This window comes from Oncorhynchus kisutch, linkage group LG24 (assembly GCF_002021735.2).
Source record: "Oncorhynchus kisutch isolate 150728-3 linkage group LG24, Okis_V2, whole genome shotgun sequence".
In the NCBI taxonomy this organism is placed as follows: Eukaryota; Metazoa; Chordata; class Actinopteri; order Salmoniformes; family Salmonidae; genus Oncorhynchus; species Oncorhynchus kisutch.
Window position 1 is genome coordinate 25,893,987 of NC_034197.2, and position 26,747 is coordinate 25,920,733.

Here is a 26,747-nt window from a genome sequence, read left to right on the forward strand (position 1 = left end):
CGGAAATATATCAGTTTGTCTCTGTGGATGGTTTGTCCTCTGACAAATCTATTGTAAATTTCGATGTTCCTCATTCCTCAAGGTTCCGTTTTAGGACCACTATTGTTTTCACTATATATTTTACCTCTTGGTGATGTCATTCGGAAACATAATGTTAACTTTCACTGCTATGCGGACGATACACAGCTGTACATTTCGATGAAACATGGTGAAGCCCCAAAATGGCCCTCCTTTCTCTCAAATGTTTTACTTTTAAACTCAGACAAAACAGAGATGTTAGTTCTTGGTCCCAAAAAACAAAGAGATCTTTTGTTGAATCTGACAATGAATCTTGATGGTTGTACAGTTTTACAATATTTCAAGGCCAGCTTTTTCCATCTTCGTAACATAGCAAAATTCTGAAACATTTTGTCCAAAAATGAAAAAAAAAGTTAAGCTATGCTTTTGTCACTTCTAGATTAGACTACTGAAGTGCTATACTTACCGGCTACCTAGATAAACCACTAAATAAACTTCAGTTAGTGCTAAACATGGCTAGCCTCTCTACACTGTCTTCCTGTTAAGGATAGGGCTGATTTCAAGGTTTTACTGCTTACCTACAAAGCAGTACATGGGTTTTCTCCTACCTATCTCTCCAATTAAGTCCTGCCGTACATACCTACACATATGCTACGGTCAAAAGATGCAGGACTCCTTATTGTCCCTAGAATGTCTAAGCAAACAGCTGGACGCAGGGCTTTCTCCAATAGAGATACATTTTTATGGAATGGTCTGCCTATCCATGTGAGAGACGCTGACTCTGTCTCTACTTTTAAGTCTTTTTTGAAGACTCGTCTCTTCAGTAGGTCCTATGACTGAGTGTAGTCTGGCCCAGGGGTGCAAAGGTGAACGGAAAGGCACTGGAGCGACGAACCGCCCTTGCTGTCTCTGCCTGGCCGGTTCCCCTCTCTCCACTGGGATTCTCTGCCTCTGACCCTATTACTTGAGTGGATTGAGTCACTAACGTGATCTTCCTGTCTGGGTTGGCGCCCCCTCGAGTTCGTGGGGGATATCTCCGTGGGCTATACACAGCCTTGTCTCAGGGTAGTAAGTTGGTGGTTTACGGATATCCCTCTAGTGGTGTGGGGGCTGTGCTTTGGCAAAGTGGGTGGGGTTATATCCTGCCCAGTTGGCCCTGTCCAGTCGTCGGATGGGGCCACAGTGTCCGACTTCCTAGGTTCCTGCCTTTCTAGGGAGTTTTTCCTAGCCACCGTGCTTCTACATCTACATTGCTTGCTGTTTGGGGTTTTAGGCTGGTTTCTGTGGAAGCACTTTGTAACATCGGCTGATGTAAAAAGGGCTTTATAAATACGTTTGATCGATTGATGGCTACAGATATGAGTGCTACGGAGCGATAGTGATTTAGACAGGTTATCTTTGCACTCTTGGGCACAGGGACTATGGTGGTCTTCTTGAAAGATGTAGGTATTACAGACTGGGTCAAGGAGAGGTTGAAAATGTCTGTCAAGACACTTACCAGGCGATCAGCGAATGCTTTGAGTACGCGTCCTGGTAATCTGTCAGGCCCAATGGCCTTGTGAATGTTAACCTGTTTAAAGGTCTTACATCGGCTACAGAGAGCGTGATCACACAGTCGACTGGAACAGCTGGTGATCTTATGCAGAAATAAATAAGCAACATGTAAAGTGGTGGTCCAATGTTTAATGAGCTGAAATAAAAGATCCCAGAAATATTTCATACTGTATGTACAAAAAGCTTATTTCTGTTTGAATGCACAGATACACCGTGACGAGATCCTGAGGCCCATTGTCGTGCCATTCATCCATCACAATCACCTCATAATTCAGCATGATAATGCACGGCCCCATGTCGCAAGGATCTGTACACAATTCCTGGAAGCTGAAAATATCCCAGTTCTTCCATGGCCCGCATGGATCGACGTGTACGACAGCGTGTTCCAGTTCCCGCCCATACCCTGTACCTTCGCATAGCCATTGAAGAGGAGTGGGAAAACATTCCATTAGCCACAATCAACAGTCTGATTAACTTTATGTGAAGGCAATGTGTCGCGCTGCATGAGGCAAATGGAGGTCACACCAGATACTGACTGGTTTTCTGATCCACACCCCTACCTTTTTTTTAAAGGTAATGTATCTGTGACCAATAGATGTATATCTGTATTCCCAGTTATGTGAAATCCATAGATTAGGGCCTAATTAATTTATTTCAATTGACTGATTTCCTTATATGAACTGTAACTCAGTAAAATCTTAGTCATTGTTCTATGTTGCGTTTATATTTTTGAGAACTCAGAAGTGCTCACATTAAACACGCTCAGCAGACAATATTTTTCTCTGTTTACATAAGAATATAGAACATAACATCATATTCCTGCCAGTTCCATAGAACGTGTCCTTCTCCCTGTCAAAAGATGTGTCTGGCCGTGAACCAAGCCTATGCACACAACCATCCCCAGAGCTGTGATTTCACTGGCCTCCCACGATCAGGCTGAATCACACTAGCTATACCCAAAGTCTGGGGAACGCTAAATTAAACAGTAAATCATCTCCCCAAAAGGCCCAAGAGTTATGTGTGGGTCAAGGGCAGCAGGCCTGGTGCTTTAATAGGGAATGAGAGGGACTTTATGTGAGAGATAAATAACAACTTCAAAACGGCCTCAGTCTGGACCCCTACACTCTAGACAGGGAGACCCTGTGGTGGAGCAGTGAAACACAGAGGGTGGTGAGATACAGTAGAGAGATGAGTTACAATACACTCTGGAATCGAAAAAGAATGAGAGAGATGTGAATGACAGAGAATTAAGACACATAGGACTCACTAGAATGAAGAAGAAATGTCCCTGTGTTTGTTTGTTGTGAGGCATTAAGTTGCATGTTATTCATTTGAATGCCTTGTGGCATGTGGCCATCTTAGATAGATTGATAGATAGGCCCTAGATACGCAGATAAAGTCAATGAATATTTGTTTTTCATCTAGTATTCCTTTCCTTCCCAGTAATGCTGCCATGTCTCCCAGAGGCAGGAGCTCAACAGAAGAAAATCAGATTCAACAAAAAAAAATGGCATTTAGTGGAGAATGGAAGAAAATAGTAATTGCTATGAAAAAAGTCCTTGGGCATGAAGTCGAATTGAATTGGAGTGCTTTGGGATCCAAGTCATGTGATGTAAAATTCTAATCTCACTTAAATGTGCTCTTATTTTTCCATTTTCTTTCTTTCCCCGAGGTAAAATATGAAGCAAATCAAAATCAAGGCCTGTACCAGAAAAATCTGATCCTATTTAGTTTGTCATTTAGAATGAAAGCCCTCAGTCAGAACCTGTTCATGTAAATATAATGGATACTGTCATGGGGGTGATTGTTTTCTGTTATTCCCGCTGGTAATATCCCCACCACACGCATGCAGGCATGCACACACACACATACGGACGCACACGCACACATTTTCACTACAGCAGTTAGCAGCTTAGCCCTCCACTGTGTGCACACAAATGGGAATCAGTTTATGAGTTTTTCATTCTAGTTTACAAATGAAGAATCAGTGTATCTTTGCGTGTGCGTATGTTCTGTATGTGTGTGTGTGTGTGCCTGTGTGGGGTCAAGCACTACGGCTCCATGAACACTTCATAGCATCTTGAGACCAAACTGCTCTTCAGATTAACAGTTTAAGAGCAGTTACAAACAGCAGTTTTTTAACACCCAAGTCCCTTACCTTAGTTGTTTCCTCATTGCCTCTGATTTATAGAAGCAGCCTTACAGATCTCCACAGATGTTATTGGCCGTGTTTTAATTTTGTTTTCAATCAAGAAAAGAACATTTCCTCGAACATCCTATAAAGGGTTTTAATATCCCACATTGTTCATAAACTCCAACCTAATAGAGAGAGAGAGAGAGAGAGAGAGAGAGAGAGAGAGAGAGAGAGAGAGAGAGAGAGAGAGAGAGAGAGAGAGAGAGAAGCTTGAAAGTGCTTTCCACCGCTCTTGGTATTACAATACCAGCATCCCCAGAGGACATCCCTGATATATGGTTCAAATGGGGTCATACAGTACAGTACAGGTTAGAGCCTGCTGGTTTTGATCCATAAGCAGTTGTGAATGAATTGCTGTTAGGTGCCGGTCAAGCTGGCTGGGTTCTGGTTTGATCATTACATTTCAGCTGATTTTCCCACTGGTTTAATAAAACACCATAGGGGTGTTTGATTAAATTACACACATACAGCAGCAAAGCCACATTGGCACGGACAATGTTTCTGTGGTGTTCTCTGGTCCACTTCAATCAGAAAGACTAGTATCAGGATATAACAGTCTAATATCCTCATACCTACACTCATCATCGTACTAGTCCAGTGCACACACACACCTCTCTCCCCCTCAATCTCCAGTGTGGTTTATTTGTCAAAATGACAGCTGGACTCCCAGGCTGAGATAGAGTTGGCCAAACAGACTCCCTCCCTGGGTTAGTCTGAGCCAGAACATCCTGAGAAACACAGACAGACTGGCTGAGGTGCACACAACACCACAGTGAGATCCAGCCTCTCTCCAGCTTGTTTGTGCTTGGCATGGACAGGCCTTGGCAAGGAGAGGTCAATTTTGTCAGACATCCAGTCTAACATTAAACATGAATGCACACACTCCTCTCGTCTTTTTCCTTTCCTCCCTCTGTCCGACCATCCCTCCGGCCCCAGCCCCTCAGCCGGGTAGTCCTCAGACATCTGTTTACCAGGTGAGATTCCCAAGATGCTTCTTTCTTTGGGCTGGAAGAGAGCCGCATGCTGTCCTTACAGTCAGCTGTGTGTGTGAGGGGGGCACAGAGGAAGAGCAGAGGCTGAATTTAAAGGAAGGGATGAAAGATTTTCACATTTTGAACGTTGAGTTGATATAATTGGGTTAGAGAATGACAGGATGTGTTTGTGTGTGAGATAATCTAAGGATACACAAATATCATTATGTATAGCCATGACCACATAATAGGTTGCAGGATGTGGCTCCATCTCCAGGTTATCTACAAGCACCAATCAAGGCACAGTATTCATGTGGCCATCCAGTTAGGGCTCATACCCCACTGCAGGATTCGGCTGATGCAGTGTATTCACCCCTCCCCCTACCCTCCCTTTTCCCCTCTCACTCGATCTTTCCCTATTTTCTCTCTAGTCTGCATTTCTCGTCCTCACTGCGGCCTGATGTACTCTGAATATGAGTGAAGGAAAGAAGAGAGGGAACAGATGGAGAAGGAGGGGAAAAGGAGGGTGGAGGAAGGGGTGGGTGTACATTTTGAGGAAAGTGCAGTAGCAACCCCCTCTATCTCTCTGCCCTTAAAGTCTCCCACATTCTTTAGTCTAATTATCCAGATTGAGTTTCTTGTGATGAGGGGGATGAAGGGGAGAATGGGGAGGCCCTTCATATTGTCCTTGTGAAAAGCCTCTGGGAGCAGCTAAGGAAGTCATTCTTTCATCCATCGCTCTCTGAGTTCATGATTCAATCAATTCTAGAATAATGAACGAGAGAGTAAGATGGCGCCGACAGACATGGTAGCTCTGCTTCTAGCTACTAAGCAACTTTGCAGTATTATTATTATTTGTAATTTGTGTTATTACATAGAGCAGGAAATAACTTTCGGATATCAGAGCGGTGGTAACTCATCAGCATTCCGACCAGAAATATGACTTTCCCGAATTAGATCCTATGTTCGTACCCCCCTTTAGGCAATTTAACTTATCCCAGAGTCTGACTCAGGAGGCGTGCACACCATCCACAGCTTCCGAGTATATTTATTGTCCAGTCCCTGGACAATAAATTAGACAAGTTCAGGGTGAGGATCTCCTTCCAGAGAGACGTCATTGACTGTAACATACTCTGTTTCACGGAATCATGGCTCTCTCCGGATATACTCTCCCCGTCCATACAGCCAGCTGGGTTCTCAGTACATTGCGCAGACAGGAATAAAGAAATCTCTGGTATGAAGAAAGGCAGAGGTGTATGTTTTATGATTACTTACTCATGGTGTGATTGCGATAACGTACAGGAACTCAAGTCCTTTTGTTCACCTAACCTAGAATACCTCACAATCAAATGCAAACCGTATTACCTCCCAAGAGAATTCTCTTCGGTTCTAGTCACAGCTGTATATATTCCCCCTCAAGCCAATACGACAATGGCCCTCAAGGAACTATATTGGACATTGTGCAAACTGAAAACCACATTTTTATTTTAGCTGGGGACTTCAACAAAGCAAATTTGAGGAAAACACGACCAAAGTTCTAGCAACATACTGTCTGCAGTACTCGAGCTTCAAAAACTCTAGACCATTGTTAAGTTCCCTTCCCGGATTGCTACAAGGCCCTCCCCTGCCCTTCCTTCTGCAAATCAGATCACTACTCCATTCTGCTCTTCCGATCCTATAGGCAGAAACTCAAACAAGAAGTACTTGTGCTAAGGTCTATTCGAAGATGGTTTGACCAATTGGAATCCATGCTTTAAGATTGTTTTGATCACGTGGACTGTGATATTTTCCGGGTTGCCTCTGAGAATAACATTGACAAAAACACTGACACGCTAACTGAGTTCATCAGGAAGTGTATAGGGGATGTTGGTCCCACTGTGACTATTAAAACCTACCCAAACTAAAAACAATAGATAGATAGCAGCATTTATGCAAAACTGAATGAATGCATTTAACCACGGCAAGGTGACTGGGAATACGGTTGAATACAAACAGTGCAGTTATGCACTCCATAAGGCAATCAAACAGGCAAAACGTCAGTACAGAGACAAAGTGGAGTCGCAATTCAACGGCTTATACACGAGACATATGTGGCAGGGACTCCAGACGGATTACAAAGGGAAAACTAGCTATGCCGAGGACACCGACGTCTTGCTCCCGGACAAGCTAAACACCTTCTTTGCCCACTTTGAGGATAACAAAGTGCCACCAACACTGTCCACCCAAAAGGACAGTGGGCTCTCAATCTAAAAATTCAAAAAAATAAAAATAAAAACGGAAAAGTTGTGCGTGCATATGCATTCACCCCTTTGCTATGCTGCCCCTAAATAGGATCTGGTGCAACCAATTACCTTCAGAAGTCACATAATTAGTTAAATAAAGTCCACCTGTGTGCAATCTAAGTGGCACATGATCTGTCACATGATCTCAGTATATATACACCTTTTCTGAAAGGCCCCTGAATCTGTAACACCACTAAGCAAGCTGGCACCATGAAGACCAAGGAGCTCTCCAAAGAGGTCAGGGACAAAGTTGTGGAGAAGTACAGATCAGAGTTGGGTTATAAAATATATCCAAGACTTTGAATATCATATGGAGACCATTAAATCCATTAATAAAAAATGCAATGAATATGGCACCACAACAAACCTGCCAAGAGAGTGCTGCCCACCAAAACTCACAGACCAGGCAAGGAGGGCATTAAATAGAGAGGCAACAAAGAGACCAAAGATATCCCTGAAGGAGCTGCAAAGCTCCACAGCGGGTGATTGGAGTATCCGTCCATAGGACCACTTTAAGCCATACACTCCACAGAGCTGGGCTTTGCGGAAGCCAGGAAAAAGCCATTGCTTAAAGAAAAAGGCATTTGGGAGACTCCCCAAACATTTGGAAGAAGGTACTCTGGTCTGATGAGACTAAAATTGAGCTTTTCGGCCATCAAGGAAAATGCTGTCAGGCTCAAACCCAACACCTCTCATCACCCCGAGAACACAGTGAAGCATGGTGGTGGCAGCATCATGCTGTGTGGATGTTTTTCATCGGCAGGGACTGGTAAAATTCTTGAGGGAAACCTGTTTCAGTCTTTCAGAGATTTGAGACTGGGACGGAGGTTCAACTTCCAGCAGGACAATGACCCTAAGCATACTGCTAAATCAACACTTGAGTGGTTTAAAGGGACACATTTAAATGTCTTGGAATGGCCCAGACCTCAACCCAAAAGCCCAGACCTCAATCCAATCTATGGTATGACTTAAAGATTGCTGTACACTAGAGGAACCCATCCAACTTGAATGAGCTGGAGCAGTTTTGCTTTGAAGAATGGGCAAAAATCCCAGTGGCTAGATGTGCCAAGCTTATAGAGACATAACCCAGGAGACTTGCAGCTATAATTGCAGCTAGTATTGACTTTGAGGCGGTGAATGCTGTTGCTGCTGCTATGCTGCTGTTCCAGTTTCAACTGACCTGAGCCCTAGGACCATGCCCCAGGACTACCTGACATGATGACTCCTTGCTGTCCCCAGTCCACCTTTCCATGCTGCTGCTCCAGTTTCAACTTCCACCTGACTGTGCTGCTGCTCCAGTTTCAACTGTTCTGCCTTATTATTATTCGACCATGCTGGTCATTTATGAACATTTGAACATCTTGGCCATGTTCTGTTATAATCTCCACCCGGCACAGCCAGAAGAGGACTGGCCACCCCACATAGCCTGGTTCCTCTCTAGGTTTCTTCCTAGGTATTGGCCTTTCTAGGGAGTTTTTCCTAGCCACCGTGCTTCTACACCTGCATTGCTTGCTGTTTGGGGTTTTAGGCTGGGTTTCTGTACAGCACTTTGAGATATCAGCTGATGTACGAAGGGCTATATAAATAAATTTGATTTGATTTGATTTGATTTGAATAGTTTTGCACTCTCAAGTTTTCTGTTTTTTGTCTTATTTCTTGTTTGTTTCACAAGAAAAATATTTTGCATCTTCAAAGTGGTAGGCATGTGGTGTAAATCAAATGATACAACCCCCCCCAAAAAAATTTTATTTTAATTCCAGGTTGTAAGGCAACAAAATAGGAAAAATGCCAAGGGGAATGAATACTTTCACAAGCCACTGTAGATGTCCACCTTTGTTCCTGCACCCAAGAAAGCAAATGTAACTGAACTAAATGACTAAAGCCCCATAGCACTCACTACTGTCATCATGAAGTGCTTTGAGAGGATAATTAAGTTATCATATCACCTCTACCTTAACTGACACCCAAGAACCACTTAATTTTGCATACCACCCCAATAGATCCACAGACGATGCAATTGCCATCGCAATTCACACTGCCCTATCCCATCTGGACAAGAGGAATACCTATGTAAGAAGGCTGTTCATTGACTACAGCTCAACCTTCAACAGCATAGTACCCTGCAAGCTCATAATTAAGCTTGGGGCCCTGGGTATAAACCTCGCCCTATGCAACTGGGTCCTGGACTTCCTGAAGCTCCTCCCCCAGGAGGTTAAGGTAGGGAACAACAGCTCCACTACGCTGAACATCCACACAGGGGCCCCACAAGGGTGCGTGCTCAGCCCCGTCCTGTACTCCATGTTCACCCATGACTGCGTGGCCACGCACGCCTCCAACTCAATCATCAAGTTTGCAGAAAACACAACATTAGTAGGTCTGATTACCAACAGTGATGAGACAGCCTACAGGGAGGAGGTGAGGGCCCTGTCGGAGTATTGCCCAGAGTGGTCCTCAGGAGGTTGAAGAAATTGGGCTTGTCCCCTAAGACCCTCACAAACTTTTACAGATGCACCATTGAGAGCATCCTGTCGGTCTGTATCACCGCCTGGTACGGCAACTGCTCCGCCCTCAACCACAGGGCTGCCCAACGCATCACCGGGGGCACACTGCCTGCCCTCCAGAACACCTACAGCACCCGATGTCACAGGAAGGACAAAAATATTGTCAAGGACTTCAACCACCTGAGCCATGACCTGTTCACCCAGCTATCATCCAGAAGGCGAGGTCAGTCCAGCTGCATCAATGCTGGGAGCGAGGGACTGAAAAACAGCTTCTATCTCAAGGCCATCTGACTGTTAAGTAGCCATCAATAGCCGGCCCAGTACAGTGCCCTGAAGTTAATCACTGTCGCTAGCTGGCTACCACCCGGTTACTCAACCCTGCACCTTAGAGCCTAAGGTATGACATGGAATAACTGGTAACTTTAATAATGGAACACTGGTCACTTTAATAATGTTTACATACTGTATTCTAGTCAATGTCACTCTGACATTGCTCATCCTAATATTAATATATTTCTTAATTCCATTCTTTTACTTTTAGATTTGTGTGTATTGTCGTGAATTGTTAGATACTACTGCACTTTTGGAGCTAGGAACACAAGCTTTTTGCTACACCCACAATAACATCTGCTAAACATGTATATGCGACCAAGAAATTTGATTTGATTTGATTTGAGAGAAAGAGGGAAAGAGAAAGAAAGATAGAGACATGGTAGACCCAGCACCTGACCCCTAGCAAACTAAATTTAGGGAGCGTATTCGCAGCCTCTCTTTCTCCTCTGCCATAATGGCTGCATTCTCTCCATTCTTCTGTCCTGAGCAGAGGAGAGAGAGCGGGGAAGTTAGACTATTGTTACCTCCAGGGAGAATGGGCTCCTAATTTACCATAAGCCTCTACTATTGAGGACCAGACTCCTTTCACCACGGTGTCCTGCTAATGCAATAATTGGAAAGTCATTCACTGCTTAACTTCCATTTATTCATGTTCTTTTCACTAATAGAGAGAAGGGCATTTTATTGCCCTCGCCCTCCTCACCCAGAGCCTGCACACAGTCCATATATTAGTCTATATCACGTATGCACACACTCTCGCAAACATGTACGCACGCGCACACAAACACACCTCTGGACAAGGTCCCTGGGAGGGAGAATCGCCCCTCTCATCCACCGGACAGGTTCACACCTCGGAGGAGATAGGAATGTCAAGTATTTTGCGAAGGTGTGTGTGAAGCGTTAGAGTGTTATTGGAGTGTGTACTGGACCACTCAGGGGAGAGGTAAAACCTACCTGTCAGGTGTGTCTAGAGCAAGTGAGAGGAGGGAGAGCAATTTATGACACAGACTCACACTGACACACACTTGCGCACTGACACACATTTACACACAAACACACACACACACACACACACACACAATTGCACATAGAAATGGCTGTAGGGCATTGTTTTGCCTTTTGTTTGTTTTGAAGGTGATGTGTGTGTGTGCATTTGCAAATCCTGGCTTCTCCTGATTTTTTAACAGATACAATACACATCAAAGGACTATAAAATGACTCCATAAAACTATACTTAGCAAAAATATACATGAAACATGCAAACATTTCAACGATTTTACTGAGTTACAGTTCATATAAGGAAATCAGTTAAATGAAATAAATTCATTAGGCCCTAATCTATTGATTTCACATGACTGGGCAGGGGCACAGCCATGGGTGGGCCTGAGAGGGCATAGGCCCACCCACTTGGGAGCCAGGCCCACCCACTGGAGAGCTCTGCCTAGTGGAACGGCATTTCCACTCTCTCACCTCTCTGGTTGCATCTCTTTCCCCACAGTTTGTTTGTGACCTGGTGGATAATACCTGTATCTCCGCCTGCCTGTTGGGCTTTACTCCCTTGTTTCTGCTGCTTTGTAGAGATAAAAGTACATATCTAGCGGTTTATTGCACTGTTTTTTCATGTTTGGAATGGATGTGTCCCTTTTTTCTGTCTTTAGCACAGCTTCGGGTAGATATCTCCCTGGCTTTGAGGATGTTTGGTTGTGCGTGTGCGTGTGTTTACATACGTGTGTGTGTGTGTGTGTGTGTGTGTGAATGTGCATCCGTGCAAGTTTGCTCGAGTGAGTGAGTGTGTTCGTGCTTACATGTGTATGTATGTTTTTATGTATGTACGGTATATCTCTATATGTGCGTGTGTACTTGTATGTGTGCGTTTCAGAAGGGCTGCAGAGTCTGATCCTGATTCTCAGTGAGTGAATGTCAGTCCCTGAAACACCAGGCAGACCACAGTCTCTAATTGGCACAGTTATGACAGGCTAGCAAGTGAGTTTGTGTGCATTGGCACTGATCTTAAACTGTGCCTCCAAGACTTTCTGAAGGCTGTTGTACCAAAGCAACTGCATCTCCTCTTCTTCTATCCAAAATACTTTCTTTCCCCTTGTTGTTTGGAGAAAAAATTCACAAACTATGTACATAAAGTGCTGAGAAAGAGAGGTAAAGAGAAAAAAGTATTTTCATAATAGCGACACTTTTTAGCACTGTCTTTAGGATAACCCAAAAATATTTTGCAATAATATTTTCTTTTCATGTTAATTGTCCTAACATAAATGTAGGAAATGTGTTTTCTGAAGAACAAAAAGAAGTCGTTATGGATGATATACAAAGCTGAAAATCCACTCTTTTGTTCCATGGATGGCTTATTTTGGTTGTGAGATGATTATTGTGTTTTTATTCATGCGTTTGTCTGTGTGAGTGTGCGAATGAGTGCGTGTGTTCATGCTTACATGTATTTATCCACATTTCTTCCAAACCTCAACTCAAACAATAACAATTTGGAACCACTCCCTATTACCAAATACAGACAATATGGGAAAAAGTCCAGAAAGCCTTTCCGTGAGAAGACATCTGTACTGGATCAAATGCACCAGTCATATTATCAGATGGTTGTAGCATTGGAAAAAATAATGTTAAAACTATGTTTTATTGTCACATATACCAAATAGGTGCAGTGAAATGTGTTGTTTCAAAATAGAGTCTAGAGCTTCTATTTGTCCTGTTTCACACATGTACAAGTGTGTGGTGTGAAATGGAAATGTATTTTTTGCATATCTCACGCAGACACCCTCAGAGAGTGGGGTCACGGCCAGGGATCAGCCATTATTGACGGCGACCCTGAAGCAATGAGGGTTAAGTGCCTTGCTCAAGGGCACATCGACAGATTTTTCAACTTGTCGGCTCGGTTATTTGAAGCAGCGGCCTTTTGATTCCTGGCCCCACGCACTAACCACTAGGCTACCTGTGTCCTACCTACACCCTACTGTGCGTTTAGTGAGTAAGGACCCTGAGATTTGGTGAATCAGGTTTGATAGATCTTGTCTAATGGGAGGAGGTTTAGCTGGGGTCATGACCCCAAGTGCCAGTATGAAAACCAGTGGTTCCGACAACAGCATATACGTATGTGCCCGTGTGTGTGCATCTGCTTGAGCGAGCACATGTATATATACCTATGACAGTACATATACATTTGTCTTTGTACATACCTCTGTTTGTTTGCGTCTCTCTCTCCTTCTCCCACAATCTGTACTGTGTGGGCTGAGCTAAGCTAAGTAGGGCTCTACTGGGAACAAACACAGAGAGCTACAATATTGTGCTGAGAAAGAGACATCCAGTGTTCCGTGAGTTTTCCCTTTAAACAACAGCTCTAAACCCTGCAGGAGCTGGCTAGACAGTGCTAAACCCTGCATGAGCTAGCTGGACAGCGCTAAACCCTGCAGGAGCTAGGAAGACAGGGCTAAACCCTGTAGGAGCTAGCTGGATAGCGCTAAACCCTGCAGGAGCTAGCTAGACAGCGCTAAATCCTGCAGGAGCTAGCTGGACAAGGCTAAACCCTGCAGGAGCTAGCTAGACAGCGCTAAACCCGACAGGAGCTAGCTAGTCAGTGCTAAACTCTGCAGGAGCTAGCTGGACATTGCTAAACCCTGCAGGAGCTAGATAGATAGCGCTAAACCTTGCAGGATCTAGATGGACAGCACTAAACTCTGCAGGAGCTAGCTAGTCAGAGCTAAACCCTGCATGAGCTAGCTGGTCAGTGCTAAACCCTGCAGGTGATAGCTAGACAGGGCTAAACCCTGCAGGAGTTAGCTGGACAGCGCTAAGCCCTGCAGGAGCTAGCTAGACAGCGCTAAACCCTGCAGGAGCTAGCTGGACAAGGCTAAACCCTGCAGGAGATAGCTAGACAGCGCTAAACCCGACAAGAGCTAGCTAGACAGTGCTAAACCCTGCAGGAGCTAGCTGGACAGCGCTAAACCCTGCAGGAGCTAGCTATAAAGCGCTAAACCCTGCAGGAGCTAGCTGGACAGCGCTAAACCCTGCAGGAGCTAACTGGACAGTGCTAAACCCTGCAGGAGCTAGCTGGACAGCGCTAAACCCTGCAGGAGCTAACTGGACGGCGCTAAACCCTGCAGGAGCTAACTAGACAGCACTAAACCCTGCAGGAGCTTGAAAGACAGCACTAAACCCTGCAGGAGCTAGCTAGACAGTGCTAACCCCTGCAGGAGCTAGCTGGACAGCACTTAACCCTGCAGGAGCTAGCTAGACAGCGCTAAACCCTGCAGGAGCTAGGTAGATAGCGCTAAACCTTGCAGGATCTAGCTGGACACATAAACATGACTGGACACGTAAACATGACTACATGTAAACATGACTATAATACTTACACTCTTGTATACTATTACTTAGCATTAGTAGAACAACGCTGTGCAAATAATCTAGAAACTTTGTGGAAATATGGTGGAAATGTTGTAGAGAGATATTTAGGAGCTGATTTCCATCTTCCTCACTGCACCCCGGGGGCAGCAATACATAGAGCATCACTCCTCTATCATATTCCTCCTCTCTTTTATTCCCCTCCTCCTCTCCTTTCCTCTCCCTGGTTTTCCCCGGAGAGCCAGTGGCACGATAATTTGTCAATTGATTCAGTTTTGCCAGGCAAAAGGGGGAGCTTAGCTCACTGATAAGATATCCTTAAGTTGCCAGTAATGAGGTTTGCTTTGATCTGTCGACAAATAGGTCATTTAACCAGTGTCTGCTCTCTGACGAGAGACATTCCACTGTCTCACGTGTTCTCGCACACACACATACATACACACACATGCATGCACACACACACAACCCTTTGTCTATAAGAAGGGGAGAGAGAATAAGACAGTGAAAGAGAGAGAGAGAACAACTGTTCACATTTATTAGCGCCCTTCAAAATGTACCCCTTTATCATTCATTACCCAGCAGAGGGCTGTGACTGTGTACACACATTTCACACACCCACAGTGACACAGGCATACACATAAACACACACCTATACACACACAGACACACACAAACAAACATTGGAATCAAATGACTAGGATTTTTTGGGCAGTGTCCCTTATTGTTACATTGATGTTGTGTGAACATGGTGGGATGGAAAGACTGGGGAGACAAGCATGCGGCTGATTCTCCCCCAAGCAGGAGGAATTGAAAGCTGGTGGGAAATCAGGGGGCGGGAAGAACTGGGAATAAATTAAGAAGTGCTATGACTTCCTAACTGGGAAGGATTTATGCGCCGCTGCCAAGTCCAACAGATTGAAGTCATTTCATTTTTCATGCATGGTTTCTGTCCCCATAGTAACTCCCTGAAACAGAGAGAAAGAGAGAGTGAGACCGAGAAGGAGAGGGGGAGGTAGTTTGGCAGTGGAGTGTGTAATCGCTCCATGTGCCTTGTAGGACTGGAAGCAACGTAAGAAGTCGGTGTGGTTTCGATCCTCAAGCCCCGACTTGATGCCTCAAATAAATGAGCAGAGAATAGTAGGATGGGGAGAGTTCAACCCAGCTGCTTGTTACACTTATCTCTCTCTCTCTCCTCTGTTTGCTGTTGTTGTTGTTTTGAGGATGGTACATCTTTGAAGTACTAGTAGCCAATGCTTAAAAACAACTTGTTAATTATCTTAGCTGTCAGCTTTCAAGTACTTCACTGCTCCTAACGTAAGGCCTTGCAGACACACACACACACACACACACCAGCAGCTCTTCCAAACTGCGTTAGTACTCTGTCCTCTGATCCTCTGACAGCTCCTCTGATCTTTCAGAAGGAGAACATGTGTGACTCACTTTTCACATTTTATCTTTAGTAATTTTACATTCTCTCCATCTCATCTCTCCCATTCCCTGTGTGTGTGTGTGTGTGTGCGTGCGTGCATGCATGCGTGTGCATGTGTGTGTATGTGGGTGTATGTGGGTGTGTGTGTCTGTGTCTGTGTCTGTGTGTGTCTGTGTGTGTGTGCGTGTGTGTGTGTGTGTTAGCTATCCCTACTGCTGGCTGCAGGCCATAAAGCTGTGGATGGTGTGGCTGGAGATTATATGGTGATTAAATGTACCACGCTTTAGCTGACTCATTTGATTTATTCCCTCACAATGGAAGAATCAGGGAAATTAGCTATCTCAGTGTGTGTGTGTGTGTGTGTGTGTGTGTGTGTGTGTGTGTGTGTGTGTGTGTGTGTGTGTGTGTGTGTGTGTGTGTGTGTGTGTGTGTGTGTGTGTGTGTGTGTGTGTGTGTTTGGCATATGAAAAGACTGGCGTGATGTGGGAAATGGTATTATTACAGCGTATTGACAGTGGAGAGTGCAAGGAGAAGAGGATGAGGACGATGATGGCAGGTTGTTATAGTGGTGTTAGGAGTAGTCTGGATGACACCTGTCTGATATAATATGTCCTAGTCCTTCCCTGGTCCTTGTTAGTCTCAGGCCATTCTCTCCCTGGTGTGTCAAAAGGACTGCCAAATTGGTACCATGAGTGCTGAAAGATGGAGACAACTTTGGGGGGACTCTTTCTCTTTAGGAGCACTCATGGCTTTCTCCTGGAAAAATCACTGATTGGAGACGAGGTGGTGGATAGGAGAACTGTGTGTGCGCGCGCGTGTGTGTGTTTGTGTGTTATTGAGGCATGCTGAAATAGCAGCACTAGCACCCTTTCCTCTAATGGAAGGAGGTTGGAGGGCTGACTAGGACCTTATTTGGGAGCTAAAGGAAAGACCCCTACAAATGAAGCCCAATTGCTCTGCACTTCAGCCCAAATCACACTCTGTGCAGTGTACTTAATGTACTTAATAGCTCTTCTGCTCTTGAAAGCTGTGAATATGTGTTTGTGTGCATGTGTGTTTGTACAGTCGTGTGTAATACATCTCCAGCTGTTCTCTCCTTAGGTTAATCTTTGTTTTTCTCTGAAACGGTTTATTATTCATTTGTTTGCTGTCACTTTCCTAGTTATGGTGTTTACAAGATCACATTTAAATGTTCTTATTTGTCTTTTTTTGCTCATGTTGTGACAGTGTTCTAAGCACAGTCCCTGTAAGAGCTGTTTACATCTCCAATTGTCAACCAGAAGAAAAATTATCTTTGCCAAATGCATGTTGATTAATTTTTCCATCCCTTGAAAGAAAGAGAAATAGTGAATTTCCTGTTTGAAATACTTGAAATACCATACTATAGAATGGTTGTGCACCATTCTATAGCACTAATAAAATCTACTGCTATAGCTGTGACTGCCGAGCTATGATGGATGTGTGTGTGTGTGTGTGTGTGTGTGTGTGTGTGTGTGTGTGTGTGTGTGTGTGTGTGTGTGTGTGTGTGTGTGTGTGTGTGTGTGTGTGTGTGTGTGTGTGTGTGTGTGTGTGTGTGTGTGTGTGTGCGCACGTATATGTCCATTTATGATGAATATATAATATGTGATGATTGTCCCCTGGCTCTGGCCCACAGTATCATTGGTCTCCCAGCTTCTATATGATGATCTAGTCCTGGAATAAACACCTTACCGATCATACCAATGGATGAAGTGGCATGGAGGAGATTATGCAGTGTTTTCCATTAGCGCCGGTCATCGGTTACAGACTCATTTTCAGCCTGATACTTTTTCCACTTCATATTAACTAGGCTATTTTATTTTTGATGTATTTTTATTCGGTAGTCCGTCGAGCCCTGTCCTGCTAGAAGGAACGATATGCATCTTTTAGCAATCTATTGATAGAATTTGCGCCTGTCAGTCACAAAGCGAGCGATGATAGGGAAAGGAAGTGAACAGAATGCATCAGTGATTCATATTTTCTGCAACATTCTGAAGAGGCAATGAGAAAGTCCCTGTCTGTTTGTGTGTGCTGCACTTTGTGTAGCCGTTAGTGATGATGCTAATAAAAACAGTCTTCTGGTAGATGGAAAGGCTTTCCCAAAAACCGTCTCAAGTAAATGTTAACTACAAAGTAGCCTATGCTGACCTGGCAGAATGATATCATGATTGTTTTCATCAATCCAGTGGGTATTTGTTTTGCAAACTCTACCGTCACACGTGAGCTACAAAAACATTGCTAAACAACAGCTTCTTGCTAAGTGCATGCTTGAATTAAAGGGTAACTTCAACCAAAAATCTACATTTCTCAGATTTTTCCCAGTCCTCAGAAGTGGTCTCCTGATGTCGTTTAAGCATTGTTGTGGACTTCAAACATCCAATTGTGTTTTTCTAGAGCAAAAACCAGATTTTTTTTGGAAAAACTGACACCGTGAAAAATAAAATAGAGAAAATGGAATTTGTGTTTGTGTGTGTGTGTGTGTGGGGGGGGGGGGGGGGGGATCAGACAAATCATAAAACAGATTTCATAGAGCCCTACCTAATGATAATTCTTTATTAATCTAGGCTATGTAAAATCTGAAAGATATAATACTTAAGATATAACCTTTTATTTATTTTTGAAGATGATGTTGGCTACTTACTTCATTATTCTGTTTGAATAAATACATGATTTGAAGAACAAACATCATTGTGGTTAATTCATATCTTTGTAAATTGTAAATAGGACTTTAATCTGAAAAGAGACAGGTTAAATTTTTTAAAAGTTTCATGTTCTCTTAATTACAAAATAGTACTGAACATATAGGCCTAGACCTAAACGATATCCAAAACAACAAACAATACACTGAATTCATACATTTTCAGTCATTTAAATTGAAAAGTCATGTCTTTCTAAACAATGCCACAACACATATTCCAATCTGGGAGGTAAATTCGATAAAGTATTCAATAATGTTGCTGTGTATTTTGGGTTGGAATAAAGGCATTAGAATGTACCAGAGGCCACCAAAATAGGGCACCTTCGGCAAAACATTTTGTCCTGGGGTTTCTGGCTGGCTACTATTGTGGAAAACGCTGGATTATGTGTGTACCATCAATGTGTGATATTATTGTTGTATGCATCATCAGCATCTACCACTAGGGAACAAACAGATCTGTCCAATCTCCCATATTACTCAATGATTGAATGTGTTATGAAAGATGAAATCCATTTCAGAAACAGTAGTAAACCACAGAGTAAAAACGGACATTCTGTGTCTTGTTGCAGATCCGTTCGGACCAGGACCGGAACATCTCCATCCGATACAGCATCACAGGGGTGGGAGCGGACCAGCCACCCAATGAGGTGTTCAGTATCGACCCTGTCGCCGGCAAGATGTTCGTCACCAAGCCGCTGGACAGAGAGAGGAGATCATCTTACCACGTGAGTAACACACACACACACAGAACTACACATGCACAGCTCTGTAATGAGTTGGTGACAGGCTGGCCGTTTGTCCAGGTGGACTATTGATTGAGAGAGTGAAGGGTGAGGAGTGGTGGCTACAGCCACATGACATTTAACAAGTACAAACGCTCATACAGACCATGAAAATGACTCAACCACTGTGGATCACACACACACACGCACGCACGCGTGCCGCACGCACACACACACACACACATACACAGTGCAGTATTACCAGAGTAGTGTCCACCTCAGGTGCTGTAAAGTTAATAATATGCTTAGCAGACTTAATTTTCCCATGCAACCTACACACACATCTTCAGTATGTGGCCCATGTGGGATTTTGCCCATAAGCTCCGTGCTAACACCAACTAATTATTATCATTAATATACCACTTTGATGTAGCTACTGTAGGAATTATGCTTGTTGCTTTCTCTCCACAATTGCATCTCTCGCATTCTCTCTCTCCCTGCTCCTCACATCTCTCCCTCTGTTTGACATGTCTTTGTTTATTTGTTGAACTCAGAGGCCCAGCTTTCCATTGAGAGGCTGAGCTGGGCAGATGTATGCCCAGGAGGATGCAGGATCGATGGTGATTTGTTAAGAAAGGCCCAGGCTTGGTGACGTGTTCTTGGATTAAAGCCCAGGCTGGATGTGTCTCTGTCAAATTTTGGTAAAGAACCAAATGTAGCCACACAGTCATAACTTCTGACTCAGAAGCTATATAAGCTGTACTCTATGTAAAGAAGACTAAAATAACTGAAGCTATGAAACTACCATCCTGCTTTTTTTATTGAAGAAAAAATATTTGTGGTAAAAGTTATCTTTCATTTATCTTACAACTTTAATATCCTTGAAGGGGGAGAATACTTCCTCAAAGCGACATTGTTGTCAGCTTTGTCATCCGACATCAGGGTTGGGTGGGTCACTTCCTAAATGTAATCCATTACAGTTACTAGGTACCTGTCCAAAATTGTAATCAGTAATGTAACTTTTGGATTACACAAACTCAGTAATGTAATCTGATTACATTCCGTTACTTTTAGATTACTTTCCCCTACGGAGGCACCAGAAGAAGACAACCGACGTCTATTGCAGGATAAATCCATGTTAAAGTTTACATAGCTGGCCATATATGGATGTTCAATTTTACTTTATTGGTAATGTAGGCTTCTTCTAACCCATCGCTTTCTACTACATATAATAATATGATTAAATTATATAATAACATTAAAAACCAAAGAATTCCAGTCATTCCAAAACATGTTATACCCCTTGATCTTCAAGAATAGGACTTGGAAATATTGAAGTATAGATTAGCCAAATTGTTTTACCTGAGCATGACCCCAAAACGAAGGACTTATTAGCCAGCCCTACTCTGTTGTTCATGATTTTGTTGTCATGGAGGACTGAGTGGGCTCATTGATTTGAGTTGAAAAAGAAACACTGAGCTCATGGAATGGCATGCTTTGAGCACTACTGAAAAGGGCTATTTACATTTGAAAAATGAATGGCATTTACTGCATTTGCTATAGGCCTATTGTTTACCTTTTTGTTGGTGACACAATGATATCTTGATAATATGCAGCTGTTTAAATTGCAATTCCACAGATGAAACAATGACAAAATGGTTGCCCTGCTTCTGTTTTGGAAAAAGCATACCATCCATGATATAAAAAGTATTGTTTTAACCATGTTATGAGGCTATTTAGTGTTTGTTTATATTTACAATGTTTACAAACATATGAATGAAACAAGATTATATTTTATATATACAGTGGGGCAAAAAGGTATTTCGTCAGCCACCAATTGTGCAAGTTCTCCCACTTAAAAAGATGAGAGAGGCCTGTAATTTTCATCATAGGTACACTTCAACTAAGACAGACAAAATGAGAAAAAAATCCAGAAAATCACATTGTAGGATTTTTAATGAATTTATTTGCAAATTATGGTGGCAAATAAGTATTTGGTCAATAACAAAAGTTTATCTCAATACTTTGTTATATACCCTTTGTTAGCAATGACAGAGGTCAAATGTTTTCTGTATGTCTTCACATGGTTTTCACACACTGTTACTGGTATTTTGGCCCATTCCTCCATGCAGATATCCTCTAGAGCAGTGACGTTTTGGGGCTGTTGCTGGGCAACACGGACTTTCAACTCCCTCCAAAGATGTTCTATGGGGTTGAGATCTGGAGACTGGCTAGGCCACTCCAGGACCTTGAAATGCTTCTTACGAAGCCACTCCTTCGTTGCCCGGGCGGTGGGTTTGGGATCATTGTCATGCTGAAAGACCCAGCCACGTTTCATCTTCAATGCCCTTGCTGATGGAAGGAGGTTTTCACTCAAACTCTCACGATACATGGCCCCATTCGTTCTTTCCTTTACACGGATCAGTCGTCCTGGTCCCTTTAGCAGAAAAACAGCCCCAAAGCATGATGTTTCCACCCCCATGCTTCACAGTAGGTATGGTGTTCTTTGGATGCAACTCAGCATTCTTTGTCCTCCAAACACGACGAGTTTAGTTTTTACCACAAAGTTATATTTTGGTTTCATCTGACCACATGACATTCTCCCAATCTTCTTCTGGATCATCCAAATGCTCTCTAGCAAACTTCAGACAGGCCTGGACATGTACTGGCTTAAGCAGGGGGACACGTCTGGCACTGCAGGATTTGAGTCCCTGGCGGCGTAGTGTGTTACTGATGGTAGGCTTTGTTACTTTGGTCCCAGCTCTCTGCAGGTCATTCACTAGGTCCCCTGCTTACCTATTGCAGATTCAGTCTTCCCAGCCTGGTGCAGGTCTACAATTTTGTTTCTGGTGTCCTTTGACAGCTCTTTGGTCTTGATTTTCTTGATTGTACCTATGATGAAAATTACAGGCCTCTCTCATATTTTTAAGTGGGAGCACTTGCACAATTGGTGGCTGACTAAATACTTTTTTGCCCCACTGTACATGTACACTACCATTCAAAAGTTTGGGGTCACTTAGAAATGTCCTTGTTTTCCATGAAAACATACTACATGAAATTAGTTGGAAAATGAATAGAAAATATAGTCAAGACATTGACAAGGTTATAAATAATGATTTTACCACCACCAAAGCACCCCCAGACCATCACATTGCCTCCACCATGCTTGACATATGACGTCAAGCACGCCTCCAGCATCTTTTCATTTTTTTCTGTGTCTCACAAATGTTCTTCTTTGTGATCCAAACACCTCAAACTTAGATTCGTCTGTCCATAACACTTTTTTCCAATATTATATCCAGTATTTGTGTTCTTTTGCCCATCTTAATCTTCTTTTTTAATTTGCCAGTCTGAGATTTGGCTTTTTCTTTGCGACTCTGAATAGAAGGCCAGCATCCCGGAGTTGCGTCTTCACTGTTGACGTTGAGATTGGTGTTTTGCGGGTACTATTTAATGAAGCTGCCAATTGAAGACTTGTGAGACGTCTGTTTCTCAAACTAGACACTCTAATGTACTGTCATGACCCTGCCCTCTTTGGGTACAGCAAGCCCCATTCCCCATCCCCCTCTATCTGTCTCCTACACCCAGGTTGCTGTGGTCAGAGAGAGGTGGTAAATTCCTGGAGGAGATTATCTCCTCATGGCCACAGTATAGAGAGAGAGAGTAGAGTGTTCATGTAATCTTTTATATTAATTACTAGTCTGCAGCTAGGAATTCGGTTTCATTGAACGTGAAGACCGACAACCGCCAAAACATCTATTCTATAACGACATGAATTTACTTTTAATTTACTTGAAGGGGTGTCGTGACGTGACTATCATTAATGAGATTACATGCTATTTATTGAATAATTAACTATGTTTAATTGTAACAATTAACTCATTAGTAACCTGGGGTAACACTGGCCACCCCTCAACCAGGTTCCTCTCTAGGTTTCTCCCAAGGTTCCTGCCTTTAGGGAGTTTTTCCTAGCCACTGTGCTTCTACATTTGCATTGCTTGCTGTTTTTTTTTTTTGGGCTGGGTTTCTGTATAGCACTTTGTGACATTGGCTGATGTAAAAAGGGCTTTACAAATACATTTGATAGATTGATTGAAAAGTTTGTTTAATGAGTTACCATTTCCCGAATTAACTCAAGAATATACCAGAATCTCGATATCATAGTAATCAATAATTTCCTCATATCAGTCTCATTCTGAACATCACATAATCCTTTACATATGCACAAACCCGGGTTTCACTAATCATTCCGTACCACACAAATTGAGTTTATTATTTATTTACTAACAAGCTAAATGATAACATAAGATACACATACACACAGTATAGGTTATTGATTGGAACTTAATACAATGACAACAGGTCCCTAGCGGACCAACACAATATGACATGTGTTCCATAAGATGGAGATTTAAAGAAAGAGAGAGAGCAAGAGAGAAAAGCAACACTTGGATACATTTGTAAACTATGCTTAGTTTAGCCCTATTACCTAGCCCCGAACTGCCACTCTTATGGGTAAGAAGTGTAATGCATGTATTTACATGTTGAAGGTCTCTGTTGGGTGTCTCTGATGGATATCTCCATTGGATATCATCGGATGGCCTGGTCTTTTCCTCCTCAGGTGTAAAACTCTGAATGTCCACAAGATGTCACAATGTCCTTTCTCTTAGTTGTCTGTTTCCTTGCACTCGTTCTGTAATAGTGGACTTCTCAGGATGGCTAATCATCCGTGTAGATGACCCCAGCGTGGGAACAAGAGCAGTGTAGACAAACAATGACTTGAAGAGAATAACAGAGTGGTCTTGCTTGAATTCGCCTTCTTAGATATAGTATTTAGGACAGCTACTCAACCATAGCATTGATTGCTAAGAGGCTCCTTTGTCTTCTTCAACCTTGTGCTGCGTTTCGGGGTCGTGACTAATCGTAGACCTAGTCTAGTATGTTAATTCTTAACTCACATGCTTTATAACCTCGGGTCAAAAGGGGGCGTTTCCGTCTTCATGACACACTCTCTGTGTTCCCTGGGGCGTAACTAGTTACGAGGCAAGGTATAGAAAATATCCAAATTAAAGACGATAATACTGTGTTTTTGTGATGATAAGACTGGGATTTTAGTTGTCTAAATGAGATCATAATAGATTTTATGAAATGTATTATGATCTCGTTTAGACAACTAAAATCACAGTTTTATCATCACAAAAACACAGTATTATATTGTTTAATTTGCATATTTTCTATACTACGTAAAGTATGTAAACATCATATACACATTATGAAAACTCTTCAAGTTACAATGTTTTCATTAAAATGTCCTCATTTAACCTTTAATAACATCATTATTCCCACCCATTCTGATTATGAAATATATTGTCCCCAAGTCCATTTATTTGATGTTTTAGTTTTGGTCTGTAAACTCTTCACAAGGCACAAAGACATTCCAGACACCCAAACTAGGTGCCATAAAACTCTCACCTTCAACCCTCTCCCCCTCTGTGGGAGAGAAATATCTCTGTAGAGCTCATCCACTGTAACCTGATCCTCAAAGGCCAGTCATGACAGGAGCAATTTGTCGTTGCTACATCCATTTTTGGATTTACAGTTGATGTCGGAAGTTTACATACACCTTAGCCAAATACATTTAAACTCAGTTTTTCACAATTCCTGACATTTAATCCAAGTAACAATTCCCTGTTTTAGGTCAATTAGGAACACCACTTTATTTAAAGAATGTGAAATGTCAGAATAATAGTAGAAAGAATGATTATTTCAGCTTTTATTTCTTTCATCACATTCCCATTGGGTCAGAAGTTTACATACACTCAATTAGTATTTGGTAGCATTGCCTTTAAATTGATTAACTTGGGTCAAACGTTTCGGGTAGCCTTCCACAAGCTTCCTATAATATATATTTATTTCATTTCATTTGCGATTTTCATGAATAGGAAAATTTGCGTTATGGTAATGAGCTTGAGGCTATGATTACGCTCCCGGATACGGGATTGCTAGTCGCAAGAAGTTAACTAACTAAACAATCACAGAAGTGCACACACAAACAAACAAAGTAAATATGGTTACAAGAAATTATAGGGGAATGTGCCCTAGTGGGCTAAACCCGGCATGGCGGCTTGTTAGACAAAAGGGGAGTGGGAGTCAGCTGAGAAGTCACTACAGAGTTAATAATTATAACAATTGAAATGCTAATCCTTTGCACATGAACGCTCACTCATTCGGGAACAATTGCAATCAAAATATATATTTACGCTCAGTGTGTCGTCGGGATCTCTGTTGAAAAGTTTGTTTCTGTTGGAAAGTGTCCGTTCTCTCTCTCTCTCTCTCTCTCTATGTCGTGGTTAGAATGGATAGTTCAGAGTGACATTCATTCATGTCGTTATAGAATAGATGTGTTGGCGGTTGTCGGTCTTCACGTTCAATGAAACCGAATTCCTAGCTGCAGACTAGTAATTAATATAAAAGATTTGTTCTTGTTCTGTCGGCATCGATAGTCTAAGAGTTTAACCACGTGGGATGGTTAAAAGATTCAGCAGTCTGGTCTCAAAACTTGGCCCTCTCGTTATCGAGGTAAGCTGGTCTGCAACCTTTGTCCTCTCGTAATTGAGAGCAACATGGTCTGTTGAGAAATTCTCAAAGTGGGGTTTTTATTCGTGAGAGCAAAAAAAGCTTTCTCATGACGCCAGATCCTAACTATGCTCATGGGCGGTCCTCTGATTTAGTTATACTCAAAAGGGAATTGGAGTTTCCTTCATTAAACAGTCCAAAATCACATTACACAATTTTACAAACAGTATCCTCCTCACTCATTCATCTTGTACAACAATTAGATGTCATCTCATATCTGAGGCTATTATATAAACAGTGTTATGGTAATGTGGCCGTATTGTCTTCCATGAGTTTCACAAAATTGTACCAAAAGGACCAGTTCGTAGCTGGATTCTTCACCTATCTTTTATACCTTCTCCAGAACATAAATGTTGTTCGGACCTCAAGTTCTGTGAGGTGGAAGAAATTCCTTTCTTTTCTATGAAAACTCTACTCTCACTCTCTATACTGTGTCCATTAGGCCTATGGATTATTATTTTTTATCAGAATGAATTAGTTTGAGCAATAAAAGACCCAATTTCATTCCATTGGCTTGGATCTGCACTATCCAGCTGTTGCAAGAGCGATTTTTTCACTGGCTGTCCACTGGTTTCAAAAACAATGATTGATAGGCAGCTTACACATCTTGAATTGAACCATTATTGGGTTCAAATTTGTTAACAGCCATCCACAACAACCACAATCCATAAGGAGCAAATTGATAAATGAGAGAGCAGCAGTGTGATTCACATGAATGCGCTATGTAGATATCAATAATAAGTGATATCCGTATCGCCGTAGACTACACCACTACTGTCATCCTTACCTCCAAGTGTTTTTTCAAATGGGGTATTTTTGGATGCCGACAGCAGTCGCACCACTGGAAGACATAGCTTAGACTGTAGCCTACAAAAGCCTATTCTTGCTCTTTTCCCGTGATCCATCAAACACATTGGTGTATCATCATAGTGTCTTTGACTTGTGGTCAGACTCACTCAGATGGAACAAATTTAAACTTGCGCCTTTTTTCAATGCTGATTTGAATGTCATTAAGAAAACAGAGAA

At 42.6% G+C, this 26,747-nt stretch overlaps 1 protein-coding gene across 1 annotated transcript in view; it reads left to right on the forward strand.

Moving 5' to 3' along the window:
* LOC109869525 (cadherin-4) overlaps positions 1-26,747 on the forward strand; it is a 187,390-nt gene that overhangs the window by 43,675 nt on the left and 116,968 nt on the right. Inside the window, exon 3 of the mRNA XM_031804093.1 lies at positions 18,933-19,088. Coding sequence (XP_031659953.1) covers positions 18,933-19,088 — 156 coding nt within the window. The remainder of the gene's footprint in view (positions 1-18,932; positions 19,089-26,747) is intronic.